This window comes from Syzygium oleosum, unplaced genomic scaffold (assembly GCF_021117445.2).
Source record: "Syzygium oleosum isolate NSW1041296 unplaced genomic scaffold, Sole_v2.1 Sole_v2.52, whole genome shotgun sequence".
In the NCBI taxonomy this organism is placed as follows: Eukaryota; Viridiplantae; Streptophyta; class Magnoliopsida; order Myrtales; family Myrtaceae; genus Syzygium; species Syzygium oleosum.
In genome coordinates, this window is record NW_026607536.1 from 1,402,517 (window position 1) to 1,422,865 (window position 20,349).

The following is a 20,349-nucleotide window of genomic DNA, read 5'->3' on the forward strand; positions in this document are numbered from 1 at the left end:
GAGATTTTGAGAGGGAGGTTTCTGTCTCTTGTGTGGCTTTCCGGTGCAGATTAGACGTTGCTCGAAAGGGACGGTCTTATTAATTTGCTAATGACCAACAAGGGCGATTACTTTGATTAATCCATGTACGGACCTTTATGAAAGCTTAAGCTTGGTTTCACATGATATGAGTCCACCAGAAGCTGCTAAGCTCGTGGCCTAATACTAAACTCAGTGCCTGTTCATAGACTAGAAGCTTCTTCTTTCCTATTATTAGATTCCTAATTAACATCAGCATGGAGTTTCATCCGTTGTTAACAGAGAGAGAGAGAGAGAGAGAAAGAAAGGGGTGACCTTTTTGACTTTTGTGACAGCCAGGACACTCTAATCTCTCCATTCAGGGCTGGGTTCCACAACCCATCTCGTAGAGGGTCTATCGATGCATAACAGGTCAATACTAGCAATACATCAGCCAACCTATTTAAGTCTACGTCTCTTCGTTGATTCTTCATTGAAGCAACAGGACGCGTCCATTCCCTTAGCTGACCTTTTGGTTTTGGTAATAATGTTGCCGATTTTTTCCACTAGGGAGATGCAATCATTCACCAGATAACTTTTTTTTTTGTTTTGTTTTTTTGGTCGAATTTCACCAGATACTTGACAAGGCCCATTGTCAGCAGCCACCACACCACACCACACCATACTTGGAAGTTGGGTACTGGAAGACACCTAAAGATGTACATGGAAGTGCAACTATTTTGGCAATAACATTTAAACAAATGAAAATATCGCCATGGAAGAGAGAGAGAGAGAGAGAGAGAGAGAGAGAGAGAGAGAGTTTAGAAATGAGGAAGTGGTGGGACAAGGATTGGAAAAATTAGGTCCTCAAATTTGGTAATAATCAGCCCTCCATGATCCCCTTGGGGAGTCTTCGTCTTGCACATGCATTATTGCATCCCACTGGGTCTCCACAAGCAGAATACTAGGTTTTTCTCCTTCTGAAAGCCATCCGATCCATTTGACTTTTTTCCACCTCTCATAAATTTAATCGCAAGTGGGTCAATCAATGGGTTGGTGCTTAATTCTCGGCTTATGTTAGCCGATTCATCTAAGAAAAACCCAAATTTTTTTATGCTCTCGGTGCGTTCTCTTGTGTGCGGAACATGTTCACAGGAAAGGTGAACAGGGTTTTGAACTTTGAAAACATTGCACTTTTGCCCTGACAGACACAAACTCAAAGGCAGGTTTTGAGGGGGGGCATCATATGCTCAGGTAGATTTGAGATCTAAGCTATGTAAGCTGCTTCACCAGATTGTTGAAGTTTCAAGAATTCGAAAAGTTAAGCAAGAAGAAACCAGCCAAGATAGAGAGATTATAGGCTATTATCAACAGTGTAAAACTCGTTCTGATCTCTGCACTCAACCAGTGCGTACAAAAACCCAGGGAAATTTCACAATACCATCATATATATCAAGAAGAGACATCAATAACTCTTATTCTATGCATAACTTACAACAGTTCTTTCTTACATACCATATATCATGATTATACCTTTCCATGAGAATCACAGTGAACCTTGTGAAACTTTTGCAGCAACCACCTTACCCTCCTGATTCAACACCGCACCACCCTGCCTCATGTCGGCGCTCACCGCGGTCATTCCCTGATATTGCGGGGGTGGCACCACCATCCCTCCGGCCGCCGTGTAGAACACTTGCCTTGCGCCGTCGTAAGGCAACTGTGCGTAGGCCATGTTGTCCGCCATGCCGCTGCCGCCGCTGTGCCTCATGGCTCCAACGCCAACCCCCTCCGGGCTGGCCCCAGCGACCCGGGACAACTGGGTCTGTGGCGGAAGAGCCGGCGGGGCTGCTGCCGACAGCGGCGGCGCTTGTGATGGCGGATGGACGACGTTGTACACGGGCTGATCCCGGTAAACGTCAGGAGAAAACCTTTGCGGTTGGGGGAGGGTGTAGTACCCTTGACCCGCCGCCACCTGCCGCACCATCTGCGGTGGCGCGTGGTAAATGGTTCCCGGAGCAGGGATCATGTACATCGGCTGCTCCGGCGAACCCGTCACAGCCGCTGGGAAACCACCCGACGCAATCTGCTTCTCCGCCTGCCAATACCCTGGGGGAGCCGTCGCAGCCTGTGGCACACCCGTAGGAATCGTCATCTGCTGCGTTTTCTCCTGTGCCAGCTTTTGCAAGTAGTAATTATCAGCTCCGTAACAGCCAGCATTCGCCATGTTGTCGTCGCTCTTCCTCCTGTACATGGCGGCTTCTTGCCCAGGACCTCCGCCGCAGCTGATTTGCAGCCTCTGCAGCTCCTGCAGCTGCCGCTGTATGTCGAGCGGGTTCACCCCGTGATCCGACGCCACGACCCGCTCCTCGCGGGGGATCCCGACGCGACCGTCCTGGACAGCCGCCGCCGCCGCCGCCGCCGCCACCGGGTCCGCAGCAACCGCCGCCGCCGCGGCCGGCGGGGCACCGGCGACGACCCCCTTCTCCAACCCGAAGAGGAAATCGGCATTACCGGGCGGGGGCTTGGCGGGCTCCTGGACGGAAGGGCCTGAGTTGAGGGCCTCGACGAAGCGGTCCCGATCGGACTTGCCGTCGGCCGAGGAGGGGGGCGGCGGGGGGTGGGGGCTGTGGACGGGGAAGAGGAAGAGGCGCATGCGGGCGGGGGCGGGCTTGGAGCAGGCGCGGGAGAGGCGGTCGTACTCGTGCATCATGTGCTCGAGGTCGTCGTCGGTGGTGACGGAGATGAGGGCGTCGAGGTCCTCGCCGGGGAACTGGTACTTGAAGGAGACGCCGTCGGGGGGCAGCTCGCACAGGGCGGAGAGCTTGCCGAGGAAGGAGGCGAGCTTCACGTGGCGGTCGACGGAGAGGATCTTGGTCTCCCCGCCCATGTACGAGAGCTGGTTGTCGTGGGGCCGGGGGTGGATCTTGCCCCCGTAGCTGCACATGAACTTGGCCTTGTAGCCGCCGCCGCCGCCGCCGGAGGAGGGCGGCTGCTGGTCGTCCCAGGGGGCGGCGTCGAAGTCGATCTCGCGGGATCGCGGGGAGGAGTTGCCGGAGTCTGGGTACGGCGGGTACGCCGGATATCCTTCCATCTTCTTCTTCTTCTTCTTCCCCTTGCTTCGCTAGAGAGAGAAAGTTAGAGAGAGAGAGAAGAAAAAATGGAGATGGAGCAGCAGGAGCTGTTTTCTCTTCCTTTCATTTTATTTTTTCGCTCTCTCTCTCTCCCTCTCTCGGGTTGTGGCGATGCTAAAGCGACTTGTCGGTTCATGGATGCGCTGTGCCACCGAAGTGGGTCTGCGACACGTGGTCGAATCGATGATCGCGGGGGGAGTTGGGAGTTGGGGAAGTAAAGGTCAGACTAAGGCAGCTGCCGATTTTTTCCTTCTTTTTTTTATTTTTTCTCTGGTCGAATTGATCGGCCGAGTAATTAAGCGCTTATTTGAGAAAACGAGAGGCGCGAAAAAGAAACAACAAAAGAAAGAATGATTTCACTTGGAATCATTCTTTCCACACTCGATCATATATTGCAGAAATCGCTATGCACACGGCCTCGAATGCGACCGAGGTTTGAGGATTCGAGGATCGTGGGATTAGTCGGGATCATACACAGATCTATTATTAGCCTAGGCAAGATTTTCTACTACTTCCTCCTATCGAGAGGAATCGTAAAGGAGCACGAGATACAGCGAGACGGCCTTATGAGTTGCCCTTTAACTACTCTCGAAAATGAATTTTCATCTTATATAGTGCAAATCTCACGTAAGATTCACGTGATCTGAAAACTATCAGTGTCGGCATATTTCACCGGACCGAACGTTAGACGGTTAAAATCCGGCGCGTCCCGTGTCGATCCGACACGGCGAGTGTACCGAATTTCGCGGGTCGAAATCATAATATAATGCAAAAGAGAAGAAACTATTCTAAATGCAGCATCGGATACAAACGTTCATTCATGAGAGAAAGGGATCAGGCCGTGACTTTTGGGGCAAGTGGTGGGGGCTGACTGGGATTTTGGACTACCGGGGAGGCCTGGCGAATCTTTTGGGGTTTCTCGTGCGACGAGTTTCTTCTCTCCCGGGTGTGAACGCAACCGGCAATACCGAGTTCCGGTCGCCCATGTCCTATTTGGGCAAGAGACCATGAATCCTCTCCCAATTCTGTCCTCCAATTGTTTCGCCCTTACTAGCAATCAATTAATCTCAGGGAAAAAACCACAAAAAACCCCAAACTTTATCATCTGTGACACATTTACCCTGAACTTTTTTTTGCGACACCAAAAACCCCGAACTTTACTTTTTGTGACACATTTACCCAAATGTATTTAGTCCATGGGCATTTTCGTCTTTTTTGCTTTTTCTTTTTTTTTTTTTCTTTTTTTTTCCTTTCCGGCGAGGGGGGGCCTTGCCGGCGTCGGGCGAGGGCCGCCCTCGCTCGGGCGAGCGACGGCGGCCCTCGCCCGACGCCGGCCGAGCGAGGGTCGCCCTCGCCCGATCTCGGGGCGAGGGCCGCCCTCGCCCGACGCCGGCGCGTCGAGCGAGGGTCGCCTCGCCCGATCTCGGCGAGGGCCGCCTCGCGGCTCGGGCGAGGGCCGCCGTCGCTCGCCCAGCGAGGGCGACCCTCGCCCGACGCCGGTGAGGGTCGACCTAGCCAAATCGGGCGAGGACCGCCTCGACGCCGGCGAGGGTCGCCCTCGCCCGATCCGACGAGGGCCGCTGACGCCGGCGAGGCCCCTCGCCGGATCCAACGAGGGCACCTGCTGGAGCCGGCGAGGCCCCCTCCGGAAGAAAAAAAAAAGAAAAAGCAAAAAGACGAAAATGCCTATGGACTAAATACATTGGGGTAAATATGTCACAAAAAGAAAGTTCGGGATTTTTGGTGTCACAAAAAGTTCGAGGTAAATGTGTCATGATGGCAAAATTTGGGGTTTTTGGTGGTTTTTTCTCTTAATCTTATTGCTACCACTTATAGTACACAGAGTGATTAATGGTGAAAAATGTAAAATAAATCGAGGGCCGGGCTTTTTCTACTCGTAATTTGGCCAAAACGCTCCCCAACAAAAGCGTTTGAACTATTTCACCCATTGTGGATCTCGCCTTTTAATATATTAAACCTCCTCTCCGTCTTGTTTTGATTTTTTTTTTTTGCTGGTCCCATTTTTCCCTCCTCTTCATCCCACCTTTCTACATCTTTCTCTCGAATGCTGCAATAATCACCTCCATAAAAGAAGCACGTAACTCACTCGAATGATATTTTCTTGGTATAATTGGTGGTTGTGCAACATATGGAAGCTTTCTCTATTCAAAACCAACCCAATATAGTATAGAGGAGGGATTCAACTAGATTTTGCACCGCCGCCAATAGACTTTACTAGCTAGTATGCCGAAAATGCATTTGGCGTGCCCACTTGTTTTTATCAAGAACCGCAAACAAAATGGTAAAAAGTTTCAATGAACCTACTGAAATGAGAAGAAAATTGAAATTTACTGGATAAAAACCCTTCATCTATTACTGAGTCCGAACCATAACTAGACCAATATGTGCATATTGAAATCATTCTGCCAAACAAATTGCAGAAATAGAATGAGGCCAATGGAAACCAATCCAGAGATATTTTCAAGGAAAAGAATACTCAAAATTCACTCAAAAAATCAAATGCATGCTCTATCCGCACAGGGTCAAAGAAATCACTAAGTTTAATCGTTAGAAGTTAATGGGATGATAAAATTTTTTTCACTTGGTGAAAGCAAAACTCTTTAGGATCGGAAAAGACCCGTTTTTCTCTTTCCACTCTTCTCCATTAAATTTCAAAGACTTCAACTAATAGAATCACCAAAATGAGAGAAACTTAGCAATGCCAAAAGGCCTCACTAAAGATCATCCTTAAAAGCATAATCTATAATCAGATCAATAGTAAACGAGGAATGAATCAACACCTACTTTTCTCGGACATAAAAAAAACACAGATGAAAGAAGAAAAAGAAAAAAAAAACACCTTCAGACTTTATTAATCTCAATCCATCACAAGGAAAATTACCACATCACTCAGTATTATCCAGCACTTCGAATTTAATCAATTTATCCAACACCCACCATGAAAAACGACGCAAAACCATCTCAAACATCAAAGAGATAGAGAGAATGGTGAAGATAAAGAAAAGTGGGACCCATAAAAGAAATTCCAAGAAAAAAGACACTAAGAGAATGCTTAAATATGCTACCCACAATGAATAAAATGGTCACAATATTTTATTGGGGAGTGTTTTAGCCAAATTAGGAATGGAAAAAGCGTAGCCCTAAATTTAGAAGAAGAAGAAGAAAAGCTCAGGGCATTTTCATTTTCCTTTTTTTTCCTGATAAAAGTATGATTCTTGTGTTTTTTGATTCATGTGTTCTCACTTTATCAATGTCCCTCTCAAATTTGTTTTTTTGGGGGGTGGTCTTGAATGTCCTCTCGATTTGTAGAGTGAAGTCATCATGCATGTTCTGCGATTAAGACCTAATTAGTGATGCCTATACGGACTTGATTGATACCCTCTTATTACGAGACTGGATATTCTCGAGTGTTGGGCATTGTCTCGCCGAAGAGGGTCGACGAAGCACCTTTTAAAGAATGGATCGATATGGAAATCGACGAAGGGCGTAAGAGCCATTTATTGATCTTGGACAGGAAACGAGAATTGACGAGAGAAATTAACTGTACGGAGGTTGGAGGCAATTGCAGTTGGTATTGGGATGTAAACATAATAGGAAGAAAAAATCGAACAGCTGGTATTTATTGATTGATTTGCAGTCCTTTGCTCGAATTACAATACTAATAATTATAGCTACTAGCGACGGTTAACAACAGTTACCAACAAAGTAAATATACTCCTAGAATTTAGTAACGTGTATTTACAAATGTTATCAAAAGGCCCACTACTCGATAATCATGATCTCATCGCTCACCCCCACATCGACTAGGTTACCTTGGTAGCTTGCAACACCTCTTCCTAGCGGTTACGACATCCCATGCTTCCAGGCCATTATCATTCCTAGCTTTCGAGAATTGCAGCTCCATGAACTGATGGTCGTGCTGACTTCACAATTGAATGGGTCGTTATGATTGTAGACGAAATTGCTAGCTTCACGTCTTGAACACTTATCCCGTTCCTGATTCATCGATCTTCACTTCAGCTTTAGTTCCTTTGTCGACTAAGTCTCATGTATCAACTCTCGTGGCTCAACACTTGGTAATATTCTCTTATATCGCCTCTCGGCAACTTCTCGTTGCTTTTGGCAAAAGGACTTAGCACATTTTACCTCAGCCATGTTTTGCTCGATCTATTCTGGTCCAAGTCAATGGTCAGGGACTGTGGCAAATTCTGGTGTCAATCAGATGTACCCGTGAAGATCATTAAAGCGGGTAATACAAACAAATTTATTTGTGCCGGTTTTTTCTTTACTAGTTTCAAAATTCTCCCTTGAACCAATTATCTTGCTTCTCTTCCCCATAATAAAACAAAGTTGAATGTCACAATTTGGGGGACTTTAGATGTTAGGCGGAAAAGCTAGAGCCGTTAATTTTTGCGGCCATAACCAATAAGTCCATTTTCATTAAAAGAAAATTCTGGGTCATGGATTAAGACTTTTTGTGAACAAATTATTTTGAACAACATGAATGTAAATATTAGTCCCGACCATGACCTTAAAAGGTTTAATGGGAGACAGGTGAAGGAACTTCACAGTATGGTGGAAGATCTTTTCTGTAAATTCTTTTTGTATTCTCACTCTTCTGGAAAGAAAGACGACAGAAAAAAACTTAGGGGTCCTCGAGCGAAAAAGATAAATTCCCATGTTACTTTCGACTTGCTTTTTAACATGTTTGTATATTAAAAAAATGTATGCCCAAAGGAAAAAGGATAAAGGAAACAATTTGATTTCGTGTGATTGGTGCGTGCGTCCTAAAATAGACGCAAAGAAGAAGTCTTATCATCGCGTGTGGACAATACTCATTGATTACATAGGACAAATTCGAAGTTAGTGCCTATTGGTTCTCCTACCCTTTGCCAAAAATTCTAACATTGCGGTCTTGCGAAAAATTCTCGAGAATTTTCCGACAAGGTCGACGAATGTCTAAGGCATGTAGGTACCATCTTCGTATATAGTACGGAAGGTAAGATGCGGCTATTCTCCAAAATTCGACGGACCTTTCCAATTAGTGTGTACCTAGATAGGCAACGAGTAGTAAATAGTATATTGCCGGCATCTAAGTATTTGTTTTGTCATAAAATAGGCTTTTTTGAATAAGATCTCGAGACGAAAATTAAAATTTGGTTTAAAGCGAAATCTCACTTTACACTTGGTTCATCTTAGCTTATGCATGCGAACCCAACACAGTTTTTTTATTTATTATTGTTACCAAGTTATTAAAGTGAACCCATTAATAAATTGAACTACATGAAGCTTTCTAAAATGTTTTAATAGAGTATGATGACTTTACCGAATGTTTTTATGAATATGACTATTTTTAGAATGGTCCTACATGGTTTAAAACTTTTTAAGCTCAAATTCATGTGATAAACTGAAAAATGAACTATATTATAAAGTCCCTAGATTTTATGCACTCTACTATCTCTGTGTTTTCCATGCGATTATCATTTTCTTGATTGATTGCAGCAATATACACAATCAATCTTAGCAACAACACATTAATCCAGTGACAATAACATAAAGTCGTTATCTCGCTCGCCGACGAAATCTCGCAGCATGGCGAGACGTGAACCGTGATGGGATCCCCTCTCGATTTCAATCCATAAGCTTTGCGAAAAATTATTGCCTCACCTCAATATGCATACAAAGACAAGAATGATGACCAACTTGACTTGTATCTGTAGAATTATCAACTATATTGTCCCCATGTTTCATTTTGTCAAATGGTTTCATACATGCACTAGAGATCCTTGTTGCTTCCACGGCAACGCCAAATTGATCTGAAATCTGAATCTGATGGTTAAGTACAAGTAAATATCTGATTTAATAAATAGGGTTTTTCCCCTTATTTTACAGAATTTTGTGCCTGATCTCTCCTTGGCTGTGATCAACCAAACCCTTATAAACTTATATTATTCTTCAGATTTGGCAATAATACAGGCCCACGAGATTGCTTTTCCCTCAAGGTACAGATTAGACTAACAACAGTGCGTTTTCTCCATTTATAATGATTATTGTCACCTTCTCTTTTTTATTAGAAAATGGTTCGAGATAGGTTGCAAGAACTTAGTCGAACACTAGTTAAGTACTGCAAAGCTATGACTTTGGAAGACCGCAAGAGAAGTGGTTGCAACTGGGACTGAGGAGGATCTAGCTGTTAACACAGATGTTTCCACTGTTGTTTATCGAATTATTTATGCAGAACATGTTCCGTTTTGACCTAGCTCTAGCTAGCAATCTTACTTGTTCAAACAGTGGTGGCCCTTCCTTCAAGGGCCCTGCACATGTGAACTAGTTTATATGGAATGGACAGTAGATTGTGTGTGCTTGTGCTTGACGAACTTGGTTATATAAAATGGGTCTAGCTTTCTTCTTTACTTTATTGCAATTGAAGTCGTCAACCATCGATCTATGCTAGATCTTGTTTCACCCTTTTATGCGATGTTGTTACCGCATGGGGTATTAAAATATATTGAGTCTCTTCGTCGCGAAGAGACTTCGTATGTGATTTGTCGGTCTTCCAAGATTAATGCGTGGACCATTAAGGTTAAGAGTATGCTAAACGCTCGACCCATCACTCATCGTTATCATGGCAAAAAGCCTAAATTGAAGGGATGTGAGTGATTAGAGAGATATTGTTTCAAAACTTGAATGATGGCTCTACAGTTCAGGCTTTCCAGTTCATGATCATGAGAACTCGAAACATATCGAAAGGGCTTTCATGTCCTCGATTTATAGGAAAAAAGTGATTTTCTCTTTCACATGTCACTTCCTGTGTGAAGGTTCTTCCATGTAGACCTGCAACTGTACAAGTGAATCAATGGAATATGGAAGCAAAAAGAAAGTGCAGAAACTCATTAAACTCAAATGAAGTCCAAGCCAAGAATGATGAAGACGTGTTTGAGCCGCGTGTGGGCTTTGAGGGGCCAGCTAAGCTGCCAGTCTCTTTCCCTTTTAGAAAAATATCGCACGAGAGCGCACTCAACGACAATTGTTTATCAGGTTTTGGAAGACGTATGAGACTAGTTTATGAGAATCTGTATGTAATGATAGGATTAGTTTTTCTTGGACGTTGAGTGTATATATAACTCGTTTGTTTAGAAACTCACTGACTATGCATTACATTGCAACACTCATCAAGTGTTGTAGTCCGTTCTTGACTTAGGCTGGCACTGTTCTTTTTCCTTAAACCAGCTCCCACGGCAATCTTTTTTTCTTTGGCCCCCCCATAAGTCAGTCAGACAATCATCACATGTTCAGCCATGCTCCTTTATTGCAGCAAGGTTTGAACTTTGAAACATGCGAGGGAGCAGTCACTCTATTTGTTTATGAATTTCATTAGTTATTCTTTTTTTTTTTTGACAAAGGAACTTTTTCTTCGAATCGGTCTACTAAGCAGCTAATATTTTTGCTCCTTTTAGTACGCAGTACTTAAGGTGCATTTGGTTCAGACATAGACTGCAATGTTCAATGAGCTCGAATTAATAGGTGCATTTCTCGAAACTTTTAAAAATCGATATGCTGAGTTCGCGGTTTCTTCGGATGTAATTAGTAATTTTCGAGGAGATGATGACAATCTTGAAAATAAGTTAGAAATTTCACGTTACTAACTTTTACTATTTCATGACTGACTTTCTCAAAAATGTTGGTAAATCAAAGGAGTTGCAGAATCATCTCTGATCCGGCCTATCAAGGCCAACAAATTCACAAGTTTACGATCAACAAGATGAGGGCAAGAATTTACAGGCAAATATTGACTCATACAGTTCCCTGAAAGGAGTACAACCAATAGCCAAGCTAGAAAACAGTCAAACTTTGGCACATGAAACGAGCAATCACATACCTTTTCTTTCGCAGCACAGTAATAGCAGTGTTGCGTTTTCATTAATGTTGTAGTTCAGCACACGCGCACATACAACTAAAAGTTCAGGAATTTGTTAGCAAACACGCACCAACGAATTCACCTGATATGAAGTGCTGGCTACCGAATTCAGACAAGAACAATGATGTGACACATAACAATGAGAGACTGCATTAATTACCAAATATCCGTCGAAGTCACAAACTTAGGAACAAACCAGTCGACGTTGAAACAAAAACAAAACCAAAGTGAACTATCTGGATTTGCTTGAGGGTCTTACTTTCCGGTTTTGCTTGGCTGAAGTTTGGAAGGATTTTGATTCAAGATTTTTGTTTCGGTTTGAAATTTCTCTTGAAACGGAACCTTGCAGGCCCTTATCACGCACCATCGTAGGACTCTCTGCACTGCTTGCTGTGAAATCAGATGATTCTGATTTGCGACTTTGTTCGATTTCTTGGGTCTGTTCCAAGCGTGCTTTAAGCTCCCTCATAGAGAAGACATTCTTGGAAATGTTAGCGGCAGCTTTGTCCTTTTCAACTTCCCTTTCCTGCAAATACAATGATTATTTTTTCAGGTGAGATCCTTGATTAAAACAAGAAACTAAAATGAGACGTGAAGCATATCAAGGAGAAGCGCAAATCAAGGCAAACACATAGAAGCAAATCTCACAGGGGCCTTCACCTTGGAGGCTAGTCTACCAGGGGGTTTATTTTGAAGAGGGACTCTGTCTCGACCTCTAGAAGCTTGGAGTGTTACTGGACCACGTGTCAAGCCGCCAGAGAGTTTTTTCGGTAGTTGGACTGTGTCTCGCCTTCTAGAAGCTTGGGTAGTTGGCGTAGGATCACGTGTCAAGCAGTTGATCTCGGGATAATCTTCGACTACTTGAACGTTCAAAAAATAAATATATTCTTGCTGCAAATTGTCTTGAGCAGGAACACTTGTTTCTTCCCTAGGCATATGCTCCCCTCGCTCGATCGCTCTGTCTGTAGGCAACCACCAACCCTAGTAGGACAATGGTCATACAGAGGTACATATTAAATTAAATGTCAGAGTTCTCGTCACTTGACTATCCAATGATCCAGATAATCAGAGAGCAATGTGCATTTCTTGCAGGAAAAGAAAGCGATAAATTCCTGTTACGGCACTTGGCATATTGTCCAATATGATGCTACAATGTATGTCAAGAACAATATCAAAGTAATTCAGAAGATACCATCTGCCTAATCCACATTATTTAAAATCCACAAACATTGCCGAAAAAGACGTAAAAGAAAGTTTACCTGTCCATGATCTGTCTCATCTAAGAACTTGTTGATAGATCCATCCTTCTCAGTCCTATCTACCAATTCTAGCCAGTCAAATTGATTGTCATTTGTAATATGGATGTCAGATGGAGTCCCCATGTCAACGATAGGTTGAGTAGAGGAGAGGTTTGGGTTCACCGGTGGGCATAAGGTCTCTGCACGTGGATCCATCACGGCTTCCATAACGTTCTGTTTATTGACAAAGTAAACATGGGTTATCAGTTCCATTTGAATGAGTTTTCACACTTAAAGCAGACCACAAGGCATGTTAGTACCGACCTCCGGAATGTTACTCCGTGCTTTGTCATTGTCTAAGTTCAAGAAAGATGACATCGATGCAGCTTCAACAGAGGTTGAAGCGTCGATGAACTCATCTCGTTTGTTTATAAGGTGGCAAAGCACAAATCTCTGCTGAACATTCGAAGAGACAATAGGAAATGTTAGCTGAATTACGGAAATCACATGCCAAGAAAGCGTAGCCATTCCACTACACATCGGCGAATTTGTGAACTGGAAGATGGACAAAGGTGGGCAGAGAATGATGTGAGACACCAAAACAAATAGAAAACAGCCGGCTGTGGTAATCATATAATGGCCAATTCTAGCGTAAAAGCAATCATTTAGGCGACAAATCTTCCCATCTTATCCACTACAAGAGCTTGTGAGGTTATAAATTCAAACAGGCGCACCAGGGTCCAGATGTAACCTCAGCAAACAAGAATCTGAACTAAAAGGCCTTTCATTTCCCACACAATCCCCCCATCAAAACAGCACAAGCTCATTACCTGATTTTTATGAAGTTCCATCAAAAGCCATAGAAGCGAGCATTATGAGCATTTCACTGTTCAACTTTCAGTTGAAAAGAGAATGATGTAATATTGGGTACCTGGTCAAGAAAGTTGGCCCCGAAATTGCAGTCATGTAGGTGATACTCATGCATTACCCATACTGTCTCTGTGGCGCTTGAACCCTCGTTTTCTATGAAAACTAAATTCCTCATAGTCCCAATCAACTTATTAGTACCTTTGGCATTGATCTTCTTCTCTTGACCGGTTGTTTTCCAATGACCGGATGGAGTTTGTCGGTCATACTTACTACTATTTCGAGTCTTGAACAAAAGACGAGACAAGAACCACCACTCCGCCTCCTGCGACCTCACAATTGAGCGTTCTACAGATACATGGAGGTCAGTGAGCTTAGGTTAGAGCAGTGTCGAAAATTAATGCCAACTAGGAGAAGCCATCAAATTGTTTTTGAATGATCATTTCTTTTTTCCATTCAACAAAAGTACACAAGCCATTTCAAAGTTTAAAAAAGATGCAATCTCGACCTTCAAACCTAGTATATCCCACAAACCAGGGTCACCATGCTAAAAACACCAAGATTTCATCACCCATAAACAAAAGAGTAACTTGAAGAGAATGTCACGTTTACCTCTAAATAGGCCGGGTAAATGCCAAGGATCGAATTTGTGCACAGAAGGGGTCTCCGGAATAATGCACGGGTCATCTTTATATCCGAGAATTTGTCGTCTCAAGTAATAATTGACAAGTTCCTCGTCGGTGGGATGAAACCTGTATCCTACAGGCAGAAAAGAATCCACATGTTTATAGAAAATATCAACAGGAATGAGGCAGGACATTCTTGAGTCTTGACAACTTCACTCTCAAACTCAATTTTTAGTAACTTCTAGTAGCTGAATATGAAGCAGAGTGACCTTTAAAACACTAGTTTTGAGCTTTTATAGATGGCGTTTCCAGATGCTATGCCAAAAGCATTGACTTGACCCTGACTGATCGGTGTCTTTACGTAGTCCTTCCCTTGCTTCAGAAGAGAACTTTTTGTAAAGTGAATAATAGAGAAATGTTGACAAGATGGGTGAGATTGACAACTGTGTCTACGTGCAAGCGTTCGAGTGGCCAGAATTAAATTTCCCATCTTGCAATTGCTGGATTACATGTGACTAACTGAACTTCTTATTCACGTTATTTGTATCTGTTATGCTCGGACCACAAGAAATCATCTTTCATTTTTCGGATCCAAAACTGTACTTGCAACTGTTAATATTTCACGATTGGGTGGTAACGCCACTCACTTTTCCTTTTCCATCCTGTTATTATTAGAGGACACACAAACAGTACGAGAGGGTGAAAAAATTAAAAGGGACGAATCCAATCCCATCACAACAACAGTCACCCGAATGGGCATAAATCCAATACTATCCATACACCTCGTTAATACAAACAATGTGTATGTGAAACAACCAACCAGGAGAAAGCCAAACAGCTGTCAGGTACATTTTTGGCAAAACCGCCACTCGAAATTTCACCTACTGCTATAACAAATAACTCATTATGCAGCTTATAAAAAAAAATCATTACGCAAATAATGTACATCAATGAATGCATTTGATCCATGCACATTCTTTACCACAAGGAAAATATTTTTTCTGGCGACACACCATGGGCGTACTCTTTATCAGCACTTGAAGAGTGCATCCAAGCCAGTGGATGCAAACCAATTACCTAGCCGAAAAAAGCTTATATAATGCTTTCTTCGGAAGAGTGGTCAAGTTAGAACTACCTATTCGAGTTCAACATCCCTAATATCTCTTCTAGTAGTTCACTATCAGCAAAATAAGACTCCACATCCTGATATGACAAATCATGAGTCAATTGCTCCCCGGTCGCTGTGGGTGGCTGTGGAGATGCAGAGAAATCACATTCTGATGAGTTGCATTCTGGTGAGAGAATTGGCAGTCGTGGTTGCTGCACATTTTCTTCTAAAGATTCCTATTGTCACAACAAAAACAAGAAGATAAATTAGTTTCCTAAATATGCTATAATGATCTTTTAACAGGCACCATTTTGCTGCTTCCTTCACCTTCGGAATTTCTTCAGTTATTGTGCTTTTGGCTGTTACTAATGCATTGGAGCAACTTGTGTTGTTGGCTTCATCGATTGTGTTACAGATACTACTGCTACCTTCTCGAAGCATAATAGAGATACTTGTGTTGTTGACTTCATTGGGCATGTTACAGCTACTTCTGATGCCTTCTTTAGGCATAAAAGATGTACTTGTGTTGGTCTTCCGAGTCTTTGAATTTTTCATACCCGTCTTATCAGGGTGTTTCTTCAAGTGGTTAAGAACGAAGTCACTCTAACGTTGAAAGACAAAAGACAAGTTAACAATTTATTCAAGTCTAATCACCGATCTCTAAAAGTACTTCACAATTTAATCCCCAAAGAAAAAGAAAAACGACCTCAAAGAATCAAATATCAGTCAAAAAAGCAACTTTGGTAACACTCCACGTTCAACTCATAAGTCTCCTTTTAAAAAGATGCTCCTTGCTCGGCTTCAAAATAAAGTGAATGGTGCTATAGCAACAGATTGGGAGGAAAAAAAAGAAGAAAAAAGAGTCCGGGATTTTACTTGGTAAAATTGTTTGTTGTAAACAAATCAATAGAAGTTTAAGTAAGAGTTTAGTTTATTTGAGGGAAAAAAAAGCAAAAGTCAGATCAAAGTAAGCTGCTCAGTCTCAACTCCAAAAAATTAAGTCAGAGAAGAAAATGAAATCAGAAGGCTCTTAAATGAAAGCACTTGGAACGGACAACATTCATTTAGCGACCTTAACCATTCATATGTATCCTTAAATTGTTCAAATATGGTTTGTGCTGAAGTTCTCTGCAAGAGGAAGGAAAAGCAAGAAATTGCGTACCTGGTCAGTGAGGGTGTTGCCAATAAGATCAGCATTCAAATGATATTCATGCAGTACCCATTTGGTCTGGGCATTTTTGGGACTTTGACGCTTTTTGAAAACCAAAATTTTCTTCAAACCTAATATGTTCTTTTTGTCTCGTGTCCTGATTTCACGAGTTTCGCCAGTAGGCTTCCAAGAACCATAATCATTTGACCTTCTAGTCCGTTTACTTTGAGGGTACTTATTTTGCAGACGACAGAAGAAGAACCATTCATCACTATCTGAGTTTATACTGGATAATTCTGCATAATTCCGCAGTAGAAAATCTTCAAACTACAGAAGCAAACCAACAGACACAGAAACCCAAAAGGGAATAGCATAGACCAACCATGAACTTAAACACATTTTTAAAATGGGACAGTTTTTATGGTGTCTTACCATTTATCTTGCTGGATAAATCCCAAGGTGGCAATTGATGGACATCAACCTCGGGAATTATCCGCTCGACCATTTTGTTGCCGAGTATCTTCAACTTCAAGTAATGATTGACAAGTTCCTCCTCTGTTGGTCTGAATCGGAATCCCACCGGCAGATCGACTAATGAAATTTCTGCACTTTCCATCTCAAAATATAAAACGAACAAAAACGCTAACTATAAGGGAAAGAGAAGGAAATTTGAAGAGAGCAATGCTAACTTGCTTCAGATTAGTTCATGCCCATGCTTATTTATAATAGAGATGCTATGAGCTAAAACCTCTGCTTCCCACTAGGTCTAACCTTAGAAGGAAGTTTGACTGTTTGGTGGATCCCACATCTTAACCTTTGTCTGTCCTGTGAATGTGCATATAAGGGGATAGCTATTTTTTCCTCTTGAGTCATTCAAATGCGTATGTCTATAGTCCCGTGCAAAATTATACAAAACAGTAATCCATGATAATAACCTTTTTGATATTGTGGCAATTTCGTCATTTTGTGGAATAACTAGAGTTGCAACTGTCAGTATCAATGTCATAACTTCCGAAGCAAAATCAATCATGGTTGGCGGACTACAGAAAGACCCCATACAAAAAAATAGGAGAATTCCATTAAAAACTGGTGAATTCTGAACAATCTACATAAGACGCTTCTATTTTCAAATATCAAAGCCTTGTGCTCAATCAGTCAAAGCAATCTGGATGTGAGATTCTTCATGGTTGTTTATGTCCGCTCAAGATCAACGACGACTGTGGTGGTAAATGGCAGAGGGAGGGAAAAGAAAACTTTTATTTTTTTCTACTTGTTTTGACTTGTATTAACAAATAAAATTTCCATAGCTTAGCCAAAAAAAAAAAAAGATGCATAAAAGTCCACGCGCCTCAAAAGCATTTGCATACAAACAAAAGTGTTATAGTAATGACATAAGGGATTGCCGAAATGAGAAAAAAACTGTTCTAAACTGAAAAATTTCAGACTTGTTCTCCAAGTTCCGAAACTTCTTTAGAAAGTTTACTTCTTCCAACCCTAAAAAAACTGTTCTCAACAGAAAAATTTCAGACTTGTTCTTCAAGTTTCAAAACTTCTTTGGAAAGTTCAATTTTTCTTCCGACCCTAAAAAAACTGTTCTCAACCGAAAAATTGCAAACTTGTTCTCCAAGTTTCAAAACTTCTTCGGAAAGTTTACTTCTTCTTCCGACCCTACCATGACACTACCTAGTCAAAAGTCATTCCCTCAAGGTCTATAGCTAAAAGCAAGTCGTCTTCAGCTCCATCATGCATTAGTTCCACTAACTGAAAAACTTCAGACTTGCTCTCCAAGTTTTAAAACTTCTTTGGAAAGTTTACTTCCTCTTCCGGCCCTGATAAAACTGTTCTCAACTAAAAAATTGTAAACTTGTTCTCCAAGTTTCAAAACTTCTTTGGACAGTTTACTTCTTCTTCCGACCCTCAAAAAACTGTTCTCAACTGAAAAATTGCAAACTTGTTCTCCAATTTTCCAAACTTCCCTGGAAAGTCCACTTCTTCTTCTGACCCTACCATGACACTACGTGGTCAAAAGTCATTCCCTCAAGGTCTATAGCTAAAAGCAAGTCGTCTTCAGCTCCCTGATGGATTAGTTACAGTCAAACTTCCACTCTACACTGAAAAATTTCAGACTTGTTCTCCAAGTTTCAAAACTTCTTTGGAAAGTTTACTTCTTCTTCCAGCCCTAAATAAACTGTTCTCAACTGAAAAATTGCAAACTCGTTCTCCAGGTTTCAAAACTTCTTTGGAAATTTTACTTCTTCCGACCCCAACATGACACTACCTAATCAAAAGTCATTCCCTCAAAGTCTAAAGCTAAAAGCAAGTAGTCTTCAGCTCCCTCATGCATTAGTTCCAGTGAAACTTCCACTAAGGATAGTAGTTATCTTTTAGGAGTTCTAGCAAAATTTTTAGCAGAACTGAAGTAATCAGAATTGCTCATTATCCATGCTCAGTTCTTATTCTTTTGAATTGTTTACTGCATAACAGAAGCTCACTCAATTTCAGGACTCAAATATACATACCCATGAAGCAGCACTCCTACAAATCAACACATAAGCACCCTGATACAGATCAGAGCAATTTTCAATCAAGAACGAAGGACAAAGCCACAAAACAAACTAGGCACAATCCTACACTCATTAAGTCATACTTTCTTATCTTCTAAAGATCACCACGACTTGAGAGTAATCAAACACCGACTCGACAATTTTCCTTAAATGCTAGGGCCACTAGTTACTCCAAAGCATACAGATAATTAAAACCAGTATGCTCCATTAAGCTTGATATCTGTAATAGGATTGCGTCCACGGAAAGGGTGCAAGCTGTGCAGAAGCCGCATTCAAATCAATTAGCTTCAGTTCAAACTTCCGATGGTACGGGTGTTTAGAAAAGCATTGCTATGTGATGAATTATTTCGTTACCGGAGTCATTGTCATGCTGACCATTTCCAAATAAGCCATCTTGCAATGTAAATGAAGGAGGCTGGCTAGTTGCTGCACTTGGGGAAGTGATTCCCTCATTTCTCTAAGTGAATGCTGCAATCAGGGGAAAAATAATTACACGAGAGCTAAAACTATAGAAGTGTTGCGTCAAAGTGTTGAGAGATGCCTGAATCGCCTTCATGGTGAATTGATACATCACCCACCCAATCTTTTTCCCCTTCGTTTCAATGTTCACTTTAATCATCTTAGACAAGGCAATGAACCTGCAGATTCACAATAGAGCAAGCATGAATCTCTAATAGTCACGTATTCAGAGCATGTCAATTTTCCAAGAAGGATTCAAAGCAACAAGAATTGTGTCAACTGCCCCCCAAATATGTAAGAGAGAGAGGGAAGGTGGAGTGGGACAATTACAACCCACTGGGATTGTGCTTAATATCGTAATTTCCAAACATAAAGGCGCAAAAGAGTTGAAACCATTTTGAAAAGCAAACAAAAAAATTTCAATCATCAAGAGCCATCCGCAACAGTTGAATCAAAAGGAATTGTTGCATAGGAACCACAGATCAGTTGTGGCTATCACAAGCGAAGTTCAAGGTTACAACCCAACATACTCTTACAGCTTTTCTCTTCCTAAAAACAAATTAAGACGTCCAAAAATGAAAAAAAACAGCATTTCCAAACGCAAGGTTTGACTAATCTTTCTGGGCAGGGCTGGGGACACAAAAAAAAGCAGAAAAAAATGAGGAATATTGATTGATAATTCGGGGGTTGATATGACATATCAAGTATCATCTGCTCCCAGGTGAAATTTGCAATCTTCTTTAGAATTTCGGAACATATCGCAATGTGCAAGTTAGATCCAGTTCAGCCACACAAGTACACGAAACAGAAACCCTCCTAGAAAAGCAGAACTCATTCCGCAAGAATGGGAAATTGCACGAGCCCAGAACGAGAAAGATCGAAGTCGATTTTTCACCTGCAACTGCTGCAAACTCTCACCGACAGACCGAGGCAAAGAAAGAATGGATATGGATCTTGGAGAATACGACCCATGAAAGACTCGTCAATCATTACTTGTGATTTCGACAAGAAATGGCGTCGACATGACAAGAATCCCAAGTAAGATTGACGAGTGATTCAGGGATCATATTGGGTCGTGATGAATCTCGAACGAGCAGAAGATGCAAGCCAAAAAGATGAAGTCTTGGCCCCTGTTCTTCTTCTCCACATTGGCTCCCGAAAGGGTTATATAGCTTTTCTTTTTAGAAGACCACAATGCTAACTTCAGTTTTTTTTGTGGTCAAAGATAATGCTAACTTGATTAACAAGAAGTATCATTTTTTTTTCT

The 20,349-nt window shown here is 42.0% G+C and overlaps 3 protein-coding genes across 5 annotated transcripts; all 3 read right to left on the reverse strand.

Annotated features, from left to right (window-relative positions):
- Window positions 1-1,343: 1,343 nt before the first annotated feature.
- On the reverse strand, window positions 1,344-3,170 carry LOC115679716 (uncharacterized). The gene has a single exon (XM_030603385.2). The coding sequence runs from the start codon at window positions 3,089-3,091 to the stop codon at window positions 1,544-1,546; it is 1,548 nt and encodes a 515-aa protein (XP_030459245.2). The 5' UTR covers window positions 3,092-3,170; the 3' UTR covers window positions 1,344-1,543.
- Window positions 3,171-11,028: 7,858 nt separating this feature from the next.
- Window positions 11,029-14,138, reverse strand: LOC115679615 (NAC domain-containing protein 16-like). Of its 2 annotated transcripts, none has more exons than XM_030603232.2 (6): window positions 13,788-14,138; window positions 13,240-13,523; window positions 12,633-12,764; window positions 12,330-12,542; window positions 11,719-12,051; window positions 11,029-11,596 (listed from the first exon to the last, which is right to left on the reverse strand). In XM_030603232.2, exons 1-6 carry the CDS (start codon window positions 13,993-13,995, stop codon window positions 11,303-11,305), a joined length of 1,464 nt encoding a protein of 487 aa, XP_030459092.1. In that variant the 5' UTR covers window positions 13,996-14,138; the 3' UTR covers window positions 11,029-11,302. The 2 variants fall into 2 exon arrangements, with proteins under 2 accessions (XP_030459092.1, XP_030459095.1); XM_030603235.2 differs by having other exon boundaries at window positions 11,731-12,051; window positions 13,788-14,135.
- A 485-nt stretch (window positions 14,139-14,623) lies between these two features.
- LOC115679708 (protein NTM1-like 9) lies at window positions 14,624-20,233 on the reverse strand. 2 transcript variants are annotated; one of them, XM_056307242.1, is made up of 6 exons: window positions 19,978-20,233; window positions 18,978-19,078; window positions 16,492-16,662; window positions 16,072-16,355; window positions 15,237-15,512; window positions 14,624-15,145 (listed from the first exon to the last, which is right to left on the reverse strand). In XM_056307242.1, exons 1-6 carry the CDS (start codon window positions 20,070-20,072, stop codon window positions 14,933-14,935), a joined length of 1,140 nt encoding a protein of 379 aa, XP_056163217.1. In that variant the 5' UTR covers window positions 20,073-20,233; the 3' UTR covers window positions 14,624-14,932. The 2 variants fall into 2 exon arrangements, with proteins under 2 accessions (XP_056163217.1, XP_030459237.2); XM_030603377.2 differs by having other exon boundaries at window positions 16,492-16,675; window positions 19,978-20,219.
- Between the last annotated feature and the right edge of the window lie 116 nt (window positions 20,234-20,349).

Bases quoted from the DNA above. Each gene is read 5' to 3' on its own strand.
- LOC115679716 (XM_030603385.2), bottom strand. From the start codon at position 3,091: ATGGAAGGATATCCGGCGTACCCGCCGTACCCAGACTCCGGCAACTCC.
- LOC115679615 (XM_030603232.2), bottom strand. From the start codon at position 13,995: ATGTCCTGCCTCATTCCTGTTGATATTTTCTATAAACATGTGGATTCT. The intron at 13,524-13,787 runs GTAAACGTGACA...ATGTATCTGTAG, and splicing joins TTTACCCGGCCTATTTAGAG to AACGCTCAATTGTGAGGTCG. The intron at 12,765-13,239 runs GTACCCAATATT...TCGAATGTTCAG, and splicing joins GGGCCAACTTTCTTGACCAG to CAGAGATTTGTGCTTTGCCA.
- LOC115679708 (XM_056307242.1), bottom strand. From the start codon at position 20,072: ATGATTGACGAGTCTTTCATGGGTCGTATTCTCCAAGATCCATATCCA. The intron at 19,079-19,977 runs GTGAAAAATCGA...ATTCACTTAGAG, and splicing joins AGAGTTTGCAGCAGTTGCAG to AAATGAGGGAATCACTTCCC. The intron at 16,663-18,977 runs GTAACGAAATAA...TGGAAAGTGCAG, and splicing joins TCAGCATGACAATGACTCCG to AAATTTCATTAGTCGATCTG.